The sequence below is a fragment of the Perna viridis genome, chromosome 5, assembly GCF_037379345.1.
Source record: "Perna viridis isolate PV_CMFRI_1.1 ecotype Kerala chromosome 5, ASM3737934v1, whole genome shotgun sequence".
Lineage (NCBI taxonomy): Eukaryota > Metazoa > Mollusca > Bivalvia > Mytilida > Mytilidae > Perna > Perna viridis.
Genome location: NC_142449.1, coordinates 27,309,255 through 27,327,904, shown reverse-complemented (window position 1 = coordinate 27,327,904; position 18,650 = coordinate 27,309,255). Strand labels below are relative to the sequence as shown.

At 32.3% G+C, this 18,650-nt stretch overlaps 1 protein-coding gene across 3 annotated transcripts in view; it reads left to right on the top strand.

Annotated features, from left to right (window-relative positions):
• The window catches only part of LOC148616899 (ATP-dependent DNA helicase Q4-like), a 150,061-nt gene that overhangs the window by 7,178 nt on the left and 124,233 nt on the right, over positions 1-18,650 (top strand). For all 3 annotated transcript variants that reach the window (XM_088584061.1, XM_088584062.1, XM_088584060.1), the window contains exons 7-10: positions 282-493; positions 7,219-7,374; positions 8,916-9,044; positions 12,188-12,280. In XM_088584061.1, coding sequence (XP_088440187.1) covers positions 282-493; positions 7,219-7,374; positions 8,916-9,044; positions 12,188-12,280 — 590 coding nt within the window. The remainder of the gene's footprint in view (positions 1-281; positions 494-7,218; positions 7,375-8,915; positions 9,045-12,187; positions 12,281-18,650) is intronic.

Genomic DNA, 18,650 nt, shown 5'->3' with positions numbered 1-18,650 from the left:
AATATACTATCAATAGAACATGTTTTTATGTTAATAAATTCCATATGACTAAAAAGTTGAATAGATGTCATATTAAAATTTATAGAAATTCCAATGTACAGAAAAGTACAAAGAATTAAATCTTTCTTAATAATAAGGAAATTCAACATCATATTTGAACTTATATTAGTTTGTACTTTTAATGGCATATTCAAACTTAAGCTTGCTTCATACAAATGACTTGTGACCAATAATCCATGCTTAAATGAGACTGTATATATTTCCAAAGTTTGTACTTGTAGGAGTAAACCAGCTGCTTCTTCAACATCATCAGACAATTTTGTCAAACTGAACATGAAACTAAAAACATACAAACGTAAGGGTAAAAGACAAATGACTGGTCCCCAGATGAGAAGGTTCCAGTGGAAACAGAAAATGAAGGCTCGTAGCCAAAGTTATGAGAACAAGTGCTTTAAATGTGGACAAGAAGGACACTGGGCTAATAAGTGTTCAGGTAAGTATTTATTATGTCCCCCCAACCACTTTGCTGGGGAGACATATTGTTTTTGTCCTGTCCATCTGTCTGTCAGACTCATTTTTGTAAGGGTGATTCCTCAGAAAATTTTGCACCATATTTAAGGCCAGCCTTAAAATATTGTTTGTTTGCTATAAGTAGGGAAAATATTTTATTCTATTAGCATTGAGACATGTTGTTTACATATTGAATCAGAAGACAAATTTTGAAGAAACTTTCATTACTGTACAAAAAAAACGACTGTCCATACCATAGTCAGTCATATTTTAATTGATATAGTCAATATGTAACTGATGATGACTGTCAAAATGACTGAGATAGACTGATAATGTTGGTACAGTCTTTTGTAGTAACTGTTAAAGTTAAAATTTGACTGAATAAGTCATTTTTCAACTATCTAAACTATTTTGCATTTAATCAGACATATCTTGACAGATTAAACATATTTTGTGTTTAATCAGACGTTTTTGGACTGACTAAACCTGATTTCCGTTTAATCAGACATTTTTGGACTGAGTGAACTTATTTTGCGTTTAATCAAACATTTTTGGACTGATTAAATGTGTTTTGTGTTTAATCTGACGTTTTTTGGACTGACTAAACCCAATTTGCGTTTAATCAGACGTTTTTTGACTGACTAAACTTATTTTGCATTTAATGACATTTTTTACAGTCTTAACTCATTTTGCATTTAATCAGACATTTAATAATAAAGGGAAAGACCACCTTTTCATTAAGTCAGGCTCTTATGATAAATCATACCCACGCAAACAATAATAAATAATCTTTAAGGCAAAATGCGCTTTTATGAAATGCTCGAAAGTTCAAAATCTTTGAAGTATATATAGATAGCAATCTTGCAGAACTCTCCTATCTGAAGGAAGATTATAAGCAGACTTTATTGATTTTTACCAATAGCTTCAGATTGGCTCGTGTCGTAACTAAGTCGGCTTGATATTGATACAAGCACTGCAAATAATATGTAAAAAAATAATATCCCGTAAAAATTTCTACGATCATGGTTATCTAATCACTGAAACGTGTTGTCTTGTCAAAGTTACGATTACTCAAATGATAAAAGAGAAATATTCTAAAAGTTTTTTTTATGGCAACACATTACATGAACATTCCTCTGAAGTAGCTGTTAGATTTTCCTCATACAGACTCTAGTCTTCTAGCTGCAAATCCTGTTGTTCGTCAAAGTTGTCTGACCTTTGCTTACATGTTGTGCCTTAATTTCTTCTTCTGTTTATTTTGGGTTGAAATTATTGGAGGAAAAGCCCCAAAAAAGTTGCAATTTCTGGGGACATTGTAATCAATTACCTATTTACTTTCACTTTACAAACCGACTTCGTGGCATCATAGCTCAACCGATCATGGTGGCGCCCATAGCGCGGAAAATTCAAATTATAAATCATAACAAAAAATTGTCACTGGCAATCAAAATTTGTTAACCCTATTATCCTTCTATCCCATTCAATTTTTCGTGTACTCATCTAGTTTCCCCTTTTATTGAGAAAATGATTTAAAAGTTATTAGATAGTATTCGCTTGAGAATATATTCATGTACAATGTACATGCATGTATTGACCGTGGAGTTAGGACCTCAAGTAGTAAAGCTATGATATTACATGCATATACAGTCTCTGATACAGTCCTAAAAGTTGAAAAAGTATTGCGGTACCTGTAGGTACATGTATACAAAATAATTTTTAAGTAAACATGTAATATTTGTTTGAGAATATGTTTGTAAAGCTAATGTCAGAAGTTAAACTGTAATTTTAAGTCATCCAGATTTCCGGCATTTTCCGTATCTCAGTTTTGGTGTTTAGTTGAATATTAGTTTTCTTTTGTACCGCACAACCATAGACCTGTAATTATATGTCTATGATACTACAGTGACATGTAATGTAGTAGGTAAATACCGAATTAATAATATCATTAGAAACGACTTGCAGCCATAACATGTGCATGCAAAAATCTATAGAATGTATAAAAATCATATAACTTTGCCAATCTTGTATAGGAAAATGAGACAAATATTTTTTGTTTCAAAATCGTCTGAATGAATGGCCTTTTAAAAAGCTAATCTTCTTGTAATATAAAAAAAGTTTGAACCTCTTCGAAAGATCACCTCCCATTAAGGAATCTCTGGGTCAGGTCCCCGATGACACCCTTTTCACGTGCACAATATATGCATAATTTTAAGCGGATGAATACTTGTAGAATTCCTGAATTAAATGTAGATTAGGTTTTAGTACATTCAAAGAATAATGAGTTTTATTGACTAAAGTTTGAATATTAACTAAATATGATTAATTAGATTTACACTAAAAGTGATAGTCAGTCCTGCTTTTTTTTTGTTTAAATACCCCAAAACAGCCTATAATAGTCAGGTGGTGGTGTAGGAGATTTTGTAAAATCCTGACTATGAAAAACAAATAAAATTTAAAAAAAAAAAAAAAAACAAATATGATTAAAACTGACGATATAATACAAAATAAAAAATAGCCTTCAAATTCGTGATTAAGCCGTCCTCATACAATACATCATGCTGGACTGGTTGAAGTCCATATTGGCCTAGTATATTGGACTAGTTAGTCAATAATATATATGACATTAAGCAAAACTCCACACTATATACTAGCAAAAGAAAAAAAATCAAATATGGTAAAATGCAACAAATGCACCAGCGTATTATCAAATACAGAAAAGTAACTAAATATTCTCAGAGATCACCAAGAAAAAAAAAAATCCTTGATATTGTTAGCAGCCCTATATCCGCTATTTCATATTTCATCGCGCAAATCCAAGAAAGGATTTTATGGGGCGTACCGGGCTTACGCCCCATAAAATTAGGTATTTTTGTTGCAAGAAATCTTCTTTTTCAGTAATCTCTTTCCCAATTGTTTTGGAACTCTTCATACTAACCCCTCCTCTCCAACCTGAAATCCCAAATCCGCCGTTGAGTTTTAGCGATCCCGAAGTCGAACCCAATTTCAAGGTAGTAATAATTTATTCATTCCCAGAAACCAGACATAGAAAATAGGAAAATAACACTATTTACTCCCTGTATACTACTAGTATGCAAGTCCACTTGTATCAAGCTGCAAGAGAACACAATTATATGTCCCTGGATACATGTGTGCATCGTCGAATAGTCCAGATATATTCTCTGACCTATCTACCCCCATATTCTTTTTTCCGACGCAGTCGGTATAGTTTCACTTTTTACCCTTTGACCTTAAAGACGCTCTTCCATGGAAACGCAAGTCAGCTGATCAAAATTCTGTTTCCGGATTAGCCAAATACTGATAACTTAGTGGGGTTCGAAAAAGGAAATTGAAATTGTGTGCATTGTGTTATTTCCTGATTAAATTTATAAGTAAAAAGAACAAATTTTTACTGCGTCAGCTATCGTTTTTTAAAAATAGTACCTTTTTATTTTAAGACTATTTACCGGGTCCGTCTAAACACCGCAAAGACCAGTCTTAGTGCACTAAGACCATAAAAGTTGCGCTAAGACCAATAAAAAGACACTTTTCACAAGTAAAAGTACTACCAGTGGAAAGGACATGTAAAACTGCATGTAACGCTCTGAGTTAATTATAAAAAAGTAATTACATTGTCAGATTTTTAGACTTCTTTTGTGCAAAGTCTTTCCAGCACATCAGCCATTACGTGGGTAAAAGACCCTGACATGGACTCTTTGATGTCTACAGTAGGGTATGGATATTTTTATTTGAACATTGTTTTAAAACATTTAAAATCAGACGTGCAGACATCTGGTAGTGCCTAGGTTTTCTTTTAGTATTCAATTGTAGATAATTTGTTCATTAAATATTCCATGTAATTTAAAATCGTAAGAGTACAAATTGAGTTGAAACAGGAAATGATATGAAAAATGAAATCCCTTGAAAATTTATTCATCTTGAGCAATAAAAGTAAATGCATGCATTTTTGTCAATTTGAAATAAAAAACAACATCAATATATATGAGAATTCGCTTGTTACTATTTAAAATCAGCCATAAGGATATCCAACAGTAACTATATTTTCATTTACTACTATTTAAACTTTATGAGACAACCATCAATAATTTATTATTTCATGTACTTTAAAATCGTAAAAAGGTATCGTTTTTTCCACGCTGACAAGTGATTTTAATACATGTTTTTACTTGAAGAAACGACATGTTCTTGTTATTGAAATGCATTAGAACGAGGTTAAAGGAAATTTGAAAAAAGTTGTTTCTGTCTGATTTTTCTTTAATTTCATAGTTCTTCCAAAAATATATATATGATGTTTAATTGGATAGAGTAAAAAATGGAAACATGATCACAAGTACCGAAGAACCCCTAGAATTAACAGTTAAATCTCAAGATATTATTATACTTTGATCACTTACGATAACCAATTGATTACATATTTATCTTATAGGTTTTCTCAACAGTTTATAGCAATTTTCAAATAAATTTTGAATTCATCAGTATTTTGGCCGAAGAAAATCCGATAGCGGATCTTCAGGCTTTATTTCACATGTGAAATTTAGAAATTTATTACACAGGGAAAATTTGACAATATATTGTCATCTATATCATAAATACATTGACATCAGTTTGTGTCTGTCATCTGTGTGTTTACCAACAGAAGTAAGTTCTAGAGATGAAGTCGCTATGTATCCGTGGTCTTTGTCCCCACAAACAGAAAACTTTGCACAAATGACTAAATATCTAACTATTCAATGACCATTTCTATATATAATTAGATGCAATATGTGCATTTTTAGATACCTAATTCAGTAGTGGTACTTTTATTTGAGAAACACATCATATTATTGATCTTAGAACAACTTTTATGGTCTTAGTGCACTAAGACCGGTCTTTGCGGTGTTTAGACTGACCAATATTTACCTCAGTATAAGAGTCGAACATAGGGATGGTGAATTAGGGGAGGGAGGAGTCCAGGCTATCAACTGTTCATTTTTAGTAAATTTTGCACTTAATTAGCAAAATTTCACATAAGGGCAGAACTCTCTGGATCTACATGTATATATTACAGACTAATTAGTGCAAAGGCTCTATGTAAATTCTGCAGAAAAATCAAAGTTCACAACCATTTTTTCTGTAGACTACATGTATTTGGTTTCATTTGAACAAGCATACTACTTGATGACATTCTTTAGGATTGTTATGTGTCAATTCAGGATTGTTTCATGATATTAATTATAACCTATTTTGGGACAATTTACTTTTTGAACCACTGAACTGTTAATGAACAAAAGGAAATAGTCCAAAAGTTTGTAATGCAAGCATAACTTGGTTTTTACTTTAAATCAACAGTGAAATGGTTTCCTCTTTAAATTCAAATTTGATTTTGGCCTTAATCAAAACATTACTTTGTTTGCGATTATATGAATTGCAGACTACATACCAATCAATGTTAACAATATCACAGTACCAAGTTAGTTTATATAAAAATAAACTATGTTGCCAAGAGAGAAGGTCCCAATCATAATTATAATTACCAATCCAATTAAATCATTTTAATTGTGTCATATCATCTGTCTCCTTTTAAAAGGATGAATGAAACCAGACAGGAAATAAGAAAGATACCCTAGCATATCTGTAAACCTTTGGTACACTTCATGTGGGAGATTCTCCACCATCGGCACTGTCTCATATGGGATATTTATATGCAAAGCAAATGATTTTGCAAAAATTCAATTATTTAGTATTTTATATGGAAAATATAGTAATTTTTAATAAATCCTCCCACAAATCTTTTATAATTAAGTGTGATATTCTAAATTTTTTCATTAATTTTGTGGAAGTCCCCCCCTTAATGTGGGAAGTTTAACAGGTATGCAATAACATTGTTATGAATGAAGGGTTCTGGTCTCAATCATTTTGTGGAAGGCTCTAAGCATGTTTTCTATTTTCATAATGACTGGATATATGGTTGATTAAGATATTGTATGGATGGGTCCTTTCTAGATTAATGGTCATATGTTTGTAGTTTCTATTTATATTATTGGATCTATGGCATGTTAAGGAATGTCATGATTATACTCCCTGCTTCAAAGGATAGCCCTTGTTCACGTGTGACTATATTTTCTTAACACTTTTCTGTCACAGTTTTCTCAGCAACTACTCCTTGCAGCATCTTGAAATTTTAACACATTTTACCTGTAGGTATACCATATAATGGGATACATTTTTTGAAAAAATTGACAACTTCCTGTTTACCAAGGACTTTGTTTATTTTTGACATATTTTGAAAGTTGAAATTTTCATCACACCTTTTTCTCAGCAACTACTCATTACAGTGGCTTGAAATTTAACACATTTAGGTATGCCATTTGGTGGGATCCATTTTCCCAAAAATTCAACAACAACTTCTTGTTTACTGAGGACTTTGTTTATAATTTTTTTTACTTTATGTTTTTGAAATTTTTCTCGCACTTTTCGTAGCATTTACTCATCACAACGGGGTGAAATTTTAACACATTCTTTCTGTAGGTATGCCATATGGTAGGATTCATTTTTGGAAAAGGAAAAATAGACACCAACTTCCTGTTTAACGATGACTTCGTTGATGCTTTTGATATCGTGATGAAAAGCCTGGGTATTACTAGTGAGCCATCACTGGTAGATTTCTTCTTGATATCAGTATGGCTTGAAGTTGTATTTTGTGTTTAATAGGTGGAGGGAAGAACAAAGAGGAAATTGATGACAAGCCACCTGTTTTGGAAGAAGACTTCCCAACTCTGAAACAGGCCTCCATGATGGCTAAAGGTGTTAAATTGGAAACAAAAATGAAAAAGCAAAAAGATATAGAACATTTATCAACAGAGCCAGGTATTAAAGCTAGTTGTTTTTGAACTCAGGAATTAGGCCACACAAAGTTAATTTCTTAGACCCGGATGCACATACTTTTTTTTTCAAACCATATAAAAATATTTTTTCTTTAAATCCGTCCTTTTGTACCTGAAAACAATTCTTTATATTGAATTTATGAAGTTATGTCAGAGTAAATGTCCATAATAGAATGCTCATCTTTGTCATTAAATTAATATGTGAGAACTATAGTCTATTTCTGATGTACTGCATGTGTATAGTACTTATAATGTGTCCATATAGACCTCCAAGGTTTATGCAGGGCTCAATTTGCTGCCATATGAAGGTATTTTCCAGTATGTTCTACTAGGTAGTGCTGTTGAGTTTGATTGTATAATATTTTTACCTCAGTGGCCAGATTTATTTTTAAGGGGAGGGTTGTGATCACGCTATTGTACTTTAACGTTGCTGCATTTTATTGCGCCAGTCCCAAGTCAGGAATTTCCGGCCTCTGTATGTCTTGTTTTGTTTTTATCTTTATTTTATTTTTTTTTATTTTACACGAGTATATAGGGGCAGCTGTTTCGCTGTGCCTGTGTATAATAATTTTCTTGGGCCAGCTGCAGTCTGCACTGTGATATTAGGGTCTCCTTCGTCATTCATTGAAGACCAGTGGGTAGCCCTTGGCTGACATTTTCATCCCAGTGGGGTGTTGTCTCTTTGACACATATTCTCATTATACAAACATCCATAGGGCAGTTATTTTTACATATACAAGTATAAATATTGTAATTTATGTATGTTGATTGTAAAGCTAATGTTCAATTAATGTATTTTTTATTAAATACATTTGTTTAGTAGAATAAAACAAGTTTTGGAAATTGAGATTTTACAAGGTTAAATCATTAGTGCTAGCTTTTCCTAATTGTACATTGCATTTAGTTTTCCTGAACATTGTTTTTTTAATGTTAGTAGATATTCAGCTCAGTTATAGAATAACTTAATTTTGTTCCTCTCGTCTAGTTTTGGGCCTGCCATGCATAGTGCCTATGCCTACCGGTATAGGTTTCCATCAGCTGATCTCAGCCTAACACATGTTTTCTGGAATTTTTCTTAATACATGTACTGGTGGGTTTTCAGATATATATATATGTGTTTCAACAATGTGGGAAGGTTTCCTAAGGTCTTGATTGAAGTGGCTAATATATGTATATATTTTTCCAAGTTTTTTGTCAGCTTTGCCTTATTTTTTTCTAGTTTATCAAAAGTTGATAACTGTTTAGCTTGGGGTCAGAATAATGTACCGGACTGGAGTGGCATGCCTGCCTGTGGACTGTTTCTTCTGTGAGCTAGCACAATAAAGATGTCTGACTAGTATATAGCAGGGTCTGCTTGATTGGTCATTTGTTCTTGTTCTGAAATATCTACCATATGATGTTCAACAATAATAAATCAATCAATGAAAAGTTAATGAATAGCACTTTAACCTCATTTTATAATGTATATGAACAACATGTGTCATAGTTCTTAATATACTAATTTAAAGGGCTTGTTTCTTTCAGCAAAAGAGGAAGAGGAGGATTTTGATGATTTAGATATAGAGGCTGGTGTTGTGAGGAACATTCGAGAGGCTATAGAGGCTCCACCTCCAATGGAGCCCTTCCTAACTGAAGAGGAATACTCTTCATCAGGTTTTTATTATTTATTCATACATTATTTTTATTCAAATTTAAAAAAAAAAAATTACAGCAGTGTTTATTCTGAAGTTTTCAAGGTCAAATGGTTCTATCAAAGCAACCAGGGTCTTTCTGTGTAATAAATATTATGGGCAAGTATAAGCTTAACATAGCCTTTTACTAGTGACATTTAGTGGGGATTGAGATGAAAATAATGCTAGCTGACCTATTAATTAGATCCTAAGTTATGCCAGTAAATTTGGCTATTCCAAAATTAAATGGAAGATGTAAGAAAAGAAAACATGCAGAAAGGTTTCGATGTAAATTCTCCTAAACTGCTCAATAGATGTTAATGGAACTTTATAGAATGTTTGGAATTGTGTCTAGGTTTGCATGAAGAAAAATATTATTTCCTGTAAAATAGGAGATAACCCAACTTAAGATTCTCCTAGTGATGCGTTATTTTTTTTTTTTTTTTTTGAGTTTGCTGACAGTTTTTGAAATTCTCATGTCTTTCTTGTTTTTAGATATTTAGTTGAAATTCAAATGAGCAGAATTTTTTTTATTTTTTTATTTTTTTTATTAAAGGTCCTTTTAGTATGTAGATGACGATCCTAAGTTTGAAGGATGCTGATTTTTGTTAATTTTCACATCACGTGTAGACGTGATAATCATTATTTTAGTCACATAGTTTATTTACTTCTCCTTTCATAAATTTAGATCGTGTTTTAATATAGGAAAAATGTGGCATATTTTTGAAAGGTTTCCCTAATACATTAACATAATACAAAATGTACAAGGTAGTGCAAAATTTTATCTTTATTGTTAGAAATTACCTCCCTTTGACCATAATGGTAATATTCTGTGCAAATATTCTTCTTATGGTATTTCCACTCTTCATCACCAAAGCTACAAAAGGATGAAATAAACTTATTGTCCATCCTTTGGTGTGTCTCTAAATCCACAACCTTCAATGGAGTTTGATTGTAATTAATACACACATTTGGTCCTAACCACACCTCATATGCAGTCTCAGGGTAGCCAGTGTTTGCCTCCAGTATTGGAGGTCTTGGGTTTGATCCCTGACCAAGTTACATCAAAGACCATGTACAGTATTACTTTGTTCTTAGAAAAATCTTAATGTCAGGTTATTTTTGTATTCCAAGGTCAAATACTAATGCCATTAGGTCATTCAAGGTAACATCTTTGTTCTCAGGCTATAGTTTTCATTGCAAGAAACAAGGAAGGGAGGTATTTCTGTTTAGTCATTTATTGTCACAGGAAAGTCCTGAAAAAAAATAAAAACCAAGAATGGTTGGATACTCTCTAAAGTGACAAAGGAGAGTCTGAGAATCAAGACATTAAATATAGTCGGCCCTAGAAATGATTATGATTACCCTGTTATTTTTTTGCATTCAAATTAATTGATTTCACTGGTACTTTAAGAAAGAACCCACCTTGGTGCCCGTATGTCTGATCCAAACTGTTCCTACCCTTTTCAGACTGAAAATAATAGAAAATATTTATTTATTTCAACTACCTGAGAAATTATTAAGGGCAAATCAGACAGTGGGTGAAACACGGTATGGAAAAAAAACACAATTTTTTTAATTTAACTATTTGCATCATTAGAATTCAGGAATAGATTTTTTATATCATTTTGGTAAATTGAGTAATAATTTCATTGAAATGCACTGAAAATTGACATTTCAAGGACAGATAACTCTGTCAAAAATCTAATTTCTCTAATATTCTGTTGAAAAAATTCTGAGCAAATCGAGTGATGCAGAGATCAAATAATGGTCTTTTCAAATAGAGAAATCATCCTGTAGTGAAATATTATTGTCAGAACCTTGGGGTTTTGACATGCATGTTTCTGATTTTTCATGTTTTCCATGATTCTTACAAAAACTTAACATTTTAAAACATACAGTCAAACCTACCTTAAATACTCTTCCAAGGAATTGCCAAATTATGGTCACATTAGACAGGTGTTTTTTATGTACAGATTAATTTTACGTAGAATTAATTACATAGGAATCCTACAGTCATAGTCTTTTAAGATAGGTTATTGCTGAATACAGGTAGTCGCTAAGACTTGTTATTGCTGAATACACTGCTATGACAGATTTTATTGTAGGCCAAGGGTAAAAATCCAAATAAGTTTCTGGCATTTTTTAAAAAATTGTTTATGTTTTATGTTAAACAATGCAGTAAAAATGAGATTCACCAAAAAAATAGTTAAGAAAGAGTATGTAGTTGGAGTCAAACATTGACATAAAAAGCAGTGTTCTAGGATTTTTTAGAAATTGAGCTTTCCTTGGGAAAAATCCATATAAAATCAACTTTCCCACAGTCAGTGACTGCTTTCCTAACAAAAAAAATCCTTACAGCATATGAAGTTTTCAACTGGCCACGGGAAAGTGTAACTAAGTACCTAACTTTCCCTGACCCAAATTTCACTTGACCCGGGTAACAGGAAATAGGAATCCTAGAACACTGAAAAGGTGTGCTTATCATTTGCTTTTGGATTTTGAACTAGCTTACAGAAACATGGAGTACTCTTTTGAGGTAGATATAGTTTGTTGTCTTTTGTCCTATTTGTTAAATTGTTTGTATTCTGTATCAATCTCAAGAGATCAATCCAAAGTCAACAGAATCTTATAGTTTGTTTTATTGTTGTATTTTCCCACAACTGTTAGGTGGAGGTTTTAGGGCTTACAAACACCGTGCCACATACTTTATATGCCTGTATGAAGCCATTAACCTGCAGTCCAGTGGTTAGTGTTGTTTTTTATGTTCCTTGTTATTTGTGATATGTTTTTTTCTATAGTTTATGTCAATTTTCATCTTTTTTGAATAGATTCACTTCATTTATTTTGTGGCCCTTTACAGCTTGCTTGTGGTGTGGATTAAGTCCATTATTGAAGACCATGTGGTGACATGTAGAAGTTTAATTGCTTGTTGCTTCACTTTCAGTTTGTGGATATCATTGGTAATCATAACACATCTCCAATTTTTATATTCTTTTATCATCATTTACAATGTAAAACTTTGTAATAAAAATGTATGTATATTATGTAATGTACTGATGTTGATTTTTTAATTTCTGTATGTTATACCCTATTTATTATATGAAAGTGTTAATATATTTCCAGATATTCCCAGTTCTGTGAAGAAAGGATTGAAAAAGTTTGGTTATGAAAGATTCAGGCATGGACAACAACAAGCTGTACTAAGGATGTTGTCCGGTAATCTTGTTTTTATTGAGCTGTTATGAAAGACAATGCCAATTGATAGGAAAGATCTTTCTCTTTGTAAACTCTGGGGAAGATATCTGAGTTTATAAAAGATGCAGGATTGCAATAAAAAAAAACTATGAAAAGGGATATTGGCCATGGTTCCAGGATGTCTTTACTCATATTTGCCCAAATTTTGTACTAAGTTAACAAAACAAACAAATGAGATTCCAAATTTCTGCATTCCCCCAACCTGAATCTGCCATTGTTATCTGCAGTTATCTAGCTTGATAATTATTATAGAGGATGACAAGCTTGGAACAGAGGGCATTAAGCACAATTTCACTTCAGGGATTGATATTTCCATTTTTTATCACTTGCTAAAAAAAGCAAATGCTGATTTTTTTCTACTTGCTAAAATAAATTGTCACTTGCTAAATTTTTTAATATGTAGTAATATAAAACAATTCAAACAGCTGAAATACAATCAAAATACATTGAAGGTCTATTGGTTAGGGCCATAAGGGGCAGTATAACACAACAAACAACTATTGGTTAGGGCCATAAGGAACAGTATAACACAACAAACAACTATTGGTTAGGGCCATAAGGGGCAGTATAACACAACAAACAACTATTGGTTAGGGCCATAAGGGGCAGTATAACACAACTATTGGTTAGGGCCATAAGGAACAGTATAACACAACAAACAACTATTGGTTAGGGCCATAAGGGGCAGTATAACACAACAAACAACTATTGGTTAGGGCCATAAGGGGCAGTATAACACAACAAACAACTATTGGTTAGGGCCATAAGGGACAGTATAACACAACAAACAACTATTGGTTAGGGCCATAAGGGGCAGTATAACACAACAAACAACTATTGGTTAGGGCCATAAGGGGCAGTATAACACAACAAACAACTATTGGTTAGGGCCATAAGGGGCAGTATAACACAACAAACAACTATTGGTTAGGGCTATAAGGGACAGTATTTGGCCTCTTTGTTTTCTGCTCGGACGTTAAACCCCAACAAACAAAACAAACAAACTTCGTTTTCTGTTCATTATACTGTCAGCATGTAACAAATGGCCTTGACTTGAAACTGTCCAGTGCCTTCCCACTCATGTCAATTCTCATTAAACGATTTGAAATTCCTTCCCCCATTTCCTGACGTCTTTAAAGAAGCAGCCAAAGCTTGATTAATGACAATGTTGTTGTTATTGTCCGGCTGGCTTGTGGTGCCACTATCTGCATGATCTAAGTCTACTTCTGAAAGTTTCTGTGCTTTAATTATTAAAAAAAGCCGTAATTTGTCGACTCATGCCGGCATAATAAATATTGACCTTTCAAGGCCATTCTTATGTGTTACTGCAGTCAGTAAAACGCTTTAAGGCAGGAGAAATAACCCTCATATCAAGCATTCTAATGATCCTGACACTCAAAAGTGAAACTTGGCAATAAAAAAAAAAACACTGGCTAAAATTTGCCGGCATGATGTAGCTTCAACTCGCTAAATTGAAATTCCACTCGCATTTAGCGAGTATTTCCAGTAAAATTCAGTCCCTGCACTTTACTTAAACCAAATTCATAAGGCTCTATTAGTGTATTTTGGATGGAATTTTGAGTAAATGCTAATGCAATTTGACCTATTTCTTTGTTCAAGTAAGCATTCAATGTAAACTGAATTAAAAATGATTTCTTTGTTCAAGTAAGCATTCAGTGTAAACTGAATTAAAAAGGATTTCTTTGTTCAAGTAAGCATTCAGTGTAAACTGAATTAAAAATGATTTCTTTGTTCAAGTAAGCATTCAGTGTAAACTGAATTAAAAATTAGTTTTAAGATTGTAAGCTCAACTTCTCAGAAATAGTTGAACAGAATTGCATGATATAGGTAGTTAGGTTGTATTGTTCTGGTTAGGAGGAGGAATTTGTAATCAACTGAATTATGTGGAAGGAATTCCTATAAGGTCTTTGAATTTTTATAAAATATGTCACTGAAGCAGATTATAACTCCTTGGGAACCACATTTAATGACCCTATGTAGGTGGTTAGGACATTATATGTTGTTATAAATGTGATGAACTTAATAGAGGATCATTTCAACATAGAAATTTCCCAGAATATGAAACTGAGGTAGCTTATCACTGCAACTCTTCAGAAACTGAACTCAACCAAACCACATGAAACATGGTTGGCAGGAGTGAAAATAAAATACAAGCTGGTAGCCCAGACCATATTTTTGTTTAATGTTTTCTAAATGTTCAACTAAATTTTACCCAAAAGTTTGGTAGCCCAGCTCAAAATCTAGTAGCCATAGGCTACTTGGGCAATAGCTAAATTTTATCCCAGTACCATAGGTTCATTTAATCAAAAGAATTTAAGACAAACTCTGTCCTCTCAAATTAATTATTTTTCTTGCAGTAACTATATGTTATTCATTTAAAATTGGATTCATGTACTGGTAGTTTTATGAATCACTACTAAATATTGCTTTAGTATGATATTAAAATTATTTAGACCTCCAGTCCTAAGATTGTCTTAAAAGTCTCCTTTTAATTGCATCAACAATTTACAATTAAATTTAGCACAAGCTTTTTATTGTCTGTTTATTACACATTTAAAATTCACAAAGGCAACTATGTCTATTTTTTCATGTTTTGCAACACTAAATTGATTTCTTCCTTTTTTTTAAGTAAAAATATAACTTGATAGCTTTTTTCCCTGGTTCAATGAATTCTTATATTTCTTGATTGAGGATCAGGGACAATTAATCCTTCATTTTGCCTTTACTTTACAAAATGCTATTTTTGTCATTTACAGTGAAATATGTTTGAATTTTTTTATGCAGCAGAACTTATGTAAAAAAAAATATTAGAACTGGGAATTATTGGGAAGTGGAAAGAATTTGCTACAGTTTTACTTCCACTGTTTTCCAGTAAGTTCACCTATGTTTGTTGACCATAATTTTGTGTTTTATGTGGAGGTCATTGAGTTCATACCCAGTTTTGAGTTTGATTTTCTGCTTTGTATTTTTTTATAAGGTTTTTGTTTTTTTTGGTTGTTTGTTTTTCTTTGAAAAGTATGTCTTGCACTTTGTTATCTTTTTGCCTTTTAATGTTTTTTTTTGGCATTTGGTTTTGTCTATAGACTTACCCTTGTTAGAAACTTCATTGTTTCTACTTCTTCTTAAAATATGTTGTGCAGCATGATTTAAAGTGAAAATATACAAAGATAATATTGGCAGGTAATTGGGTAGCTGGCATGCCAGCCTATGGGCTGTTGCTTCTGTGAGCTAGTACAAGAAAGATCTGACTCAGCATGTCAGTCTAGTACAAAACAGAGTTTGTTTGATTGGATGCTCTGTTCTCATCCTGAACTGCATGAAATATAGATTGGACGTTAAACCATGTATATGGTATCGTTAATTTGATCCTCTATCCTACATAATAACACCTAGATGAACTGTCCCATACTACCATACATCGTGTACTAAGTTACAGCCCTAGATTAAACCTACAAGGAGGAATGAACCGGCCAGCGAGGGCTAAATTTTTATATAGTGTAGCTAGCTAAGTGGTCTAGGACACTGGACTTTGTGCAGGTGGTATAGATGTCACAGCAGTACAAGTTTGAGTCCCCCATAGGGAACAACCAAAAATTTGCATTGTGTATGTGTATGTAAAATTGGGTAGAAATTGGTTGGGGGATTTTAATTCTGATAAAGACATTAGAGCTAGTTTCCTAGTATTTTCTCAAGCAGAGTTCTTTTAAAACTGTTTCCTTTATACAACTTAAGCCTAGATCTTTTAGCCGTAATGCCTGTATTACATGTTTCAGATCTCTGTGCTCCTCGTGTTAGTCACAATTTCTGTGGGGTTCTTGTTGCTTGTTTCTGTGTATATTTTAATAATTACTCTTTCTTGTTGTTTTTCCTTTTCAGCTATGTGTTATCAAATGTGTTTTACCCATGGTTTTTCCTCAGTTGATGCCCCCTTTTTGTTAACACTTCAGTATTTTTAATTTTATTGTATTGAGAACAACATGTCAAATTGTTCAGGTCTCCATCAGGGTGCAAATTGGTTTCTCAATGAATGTTACAAGAGGGAGGAAAAAGATTTTGGAAGATCGAAAAGAAATCCCTTTTGCAATGACATTTTGTTGCAATTAAGATATGAATGATGATTTCAAAAGTCAGAAATCATTCAACAAAATACTAGATATATTACAAAGGCCAAAAAGGTGTCTTATCTTGCTTAATTTTTTTTGTGGACTTTGGCTAAACATATGAAAGATGAAGCGATGCTGAGCAAGCAACTAAAAGCAGTTTTATAGTTTATCCCAAAGCAAGGTTTTCAGACAAATAACATGAATTTGTAGAAATAATTGAAGTTTTTAGTTATGCAATCTTACTGTCTATTCTCATTAGCCTATAAAGAAGGTTCTAATAGCATAAAGTATAAAACCAATTATAATATCCCCTGATGTAACTGTAATAGCTCTATGTCTCTTTGAAACCTTTAATGTAGTGATAATTTTTGGTTTGTCTGTGAAGACAAGTCCATGGTAACCAGCTACAAGATGTCTGATTGCTGTAACTGGAAAAAAAATGTTTTTCCTGCTGTTTATTTGTTCATTTCTCAAAACAAAAAGTGACTTCAGTCTAAATAAATTAATATAGACTTATTAAGAATTTGCCTCAACTAACCCTTAATTCTTACAAATAAATGTTTTTTGAAAAAGTCGTATTCTTAAAGTTTCTGGTCTTTCCATGTGAAGAATTTAAGTTCCATGGAGCCTGTAGTTTTATATGACCGCAATGAGAAAAAAAAGCATTTTCAATATATTCAGACAATAATTTGACCTAAAAAGTGAATGGATCTCTCTTGAAATTGTAACACAAAGTGCCATAACTTCAAAGTAGGCTGAAATTGATTTTGAGGGCTGTGAAAAGAATCTTTTATAAATAAGGGGCCTAAAAGGGGTCACTTTGATTCTCATCAAATTCTTATCCTGTGTCAAATCTTAAATCGGAATCAAATTCAGAACTGTACTATCAAGCTTGAATGATGTGTCCTCCATACTTGCCCCAACTGTTCAGAGTTTAACCGGTCAAGTTGTTTCAAGCTGCAACAAACGAAGCATTTTTATTGAAAATTAGATAATGTTTAAATGAAACTCCATATAATCTCAATATTAACACTTCAGAAAGTATGATACTTATTTTCTTGTAATGGTTTGATTTAAAATGTCTAGGGATGTGGTATTTTTCATGTTATTTGTATTTTAAGAGTCTTTAGATTAATTGTTTTAATTTTATTTTCTAATCCCAGTATAATGGCTATAAAAGTGCAATTTCCAGGATGATTTGAAATCAGATCAATGATAAGAAAGGGCTAAGCCAAGAAAACTCCAATTATGTTGCTCCATCTTTGTTACTTATATGGAAAACAAATTATGCCTGTTTCCTGCTACCCTTCTTACAGACATTTGTTTTTTTTTTGCCTTCTTTAAACATTTTATGGCTATTTTGGCTCAAGTACTATTAAATTGTACATTGAACCATAAGTAAAATGTTTTGAAAAATAAAGTAATTTCCTTACCTACAAATATACTTACACATATTTTTTTGCTGGTAGCAGGAAACATAAGTATAATTTTGTTTGGCTTGTCTATCAATGATGTCAGTATAAGCTGTTTGTAGACCTTTATTTCTTTGAGCAAATAGCTCTGTCTTTTATGAGGATTTATTTTTTTACCAGTTATAGTCTGGTTAATGTCCATATAAATATACCGGGAACGGAAATATATCTGGTGATGATCATTTGTCTGTTTCTGACATTGTACATTGATTGTTTGGTTGGCGAGGTGAAGTGATCATTATATGGTCAGATGTCTTTGTTTGTATGATATATATAGTGATAAAATTCGTATTGGTATTTCTCTGAACTTATTATTTGTTTTTCTCAATATTTTATTGATGTATAAATTGCCTTTATTTCATGCATCTTGGCTAAGAATGTAAATCTCTGATTAAGTATTACTTATAGTTAAAGGTTAAGGAAATTAGTTCACAAGATTTTTTCACTTAAAATTGCAAAGGGGAGATTTGTAATTTGTTTTCTGATTTATTAGGTGTTGCGTTAGATAGATCTATTATGGATTAACCTTGTCTATTTTTTTCTATTTTTTTGCCTGTTCACTCATCTGCATGTCATATGATAACTCCAACTTGTGTTTATGGATTTAAGTGATCTGTTGGTACAATGCTTGTCTTAATCAGAGGATGGTTCCTTTTGTTTTCTTTTGTTCTCCATTTTTTTTTTTAATTATGAGACTAATTATCACCTAAAAAGAGGGAGGGATTATGTGCATAA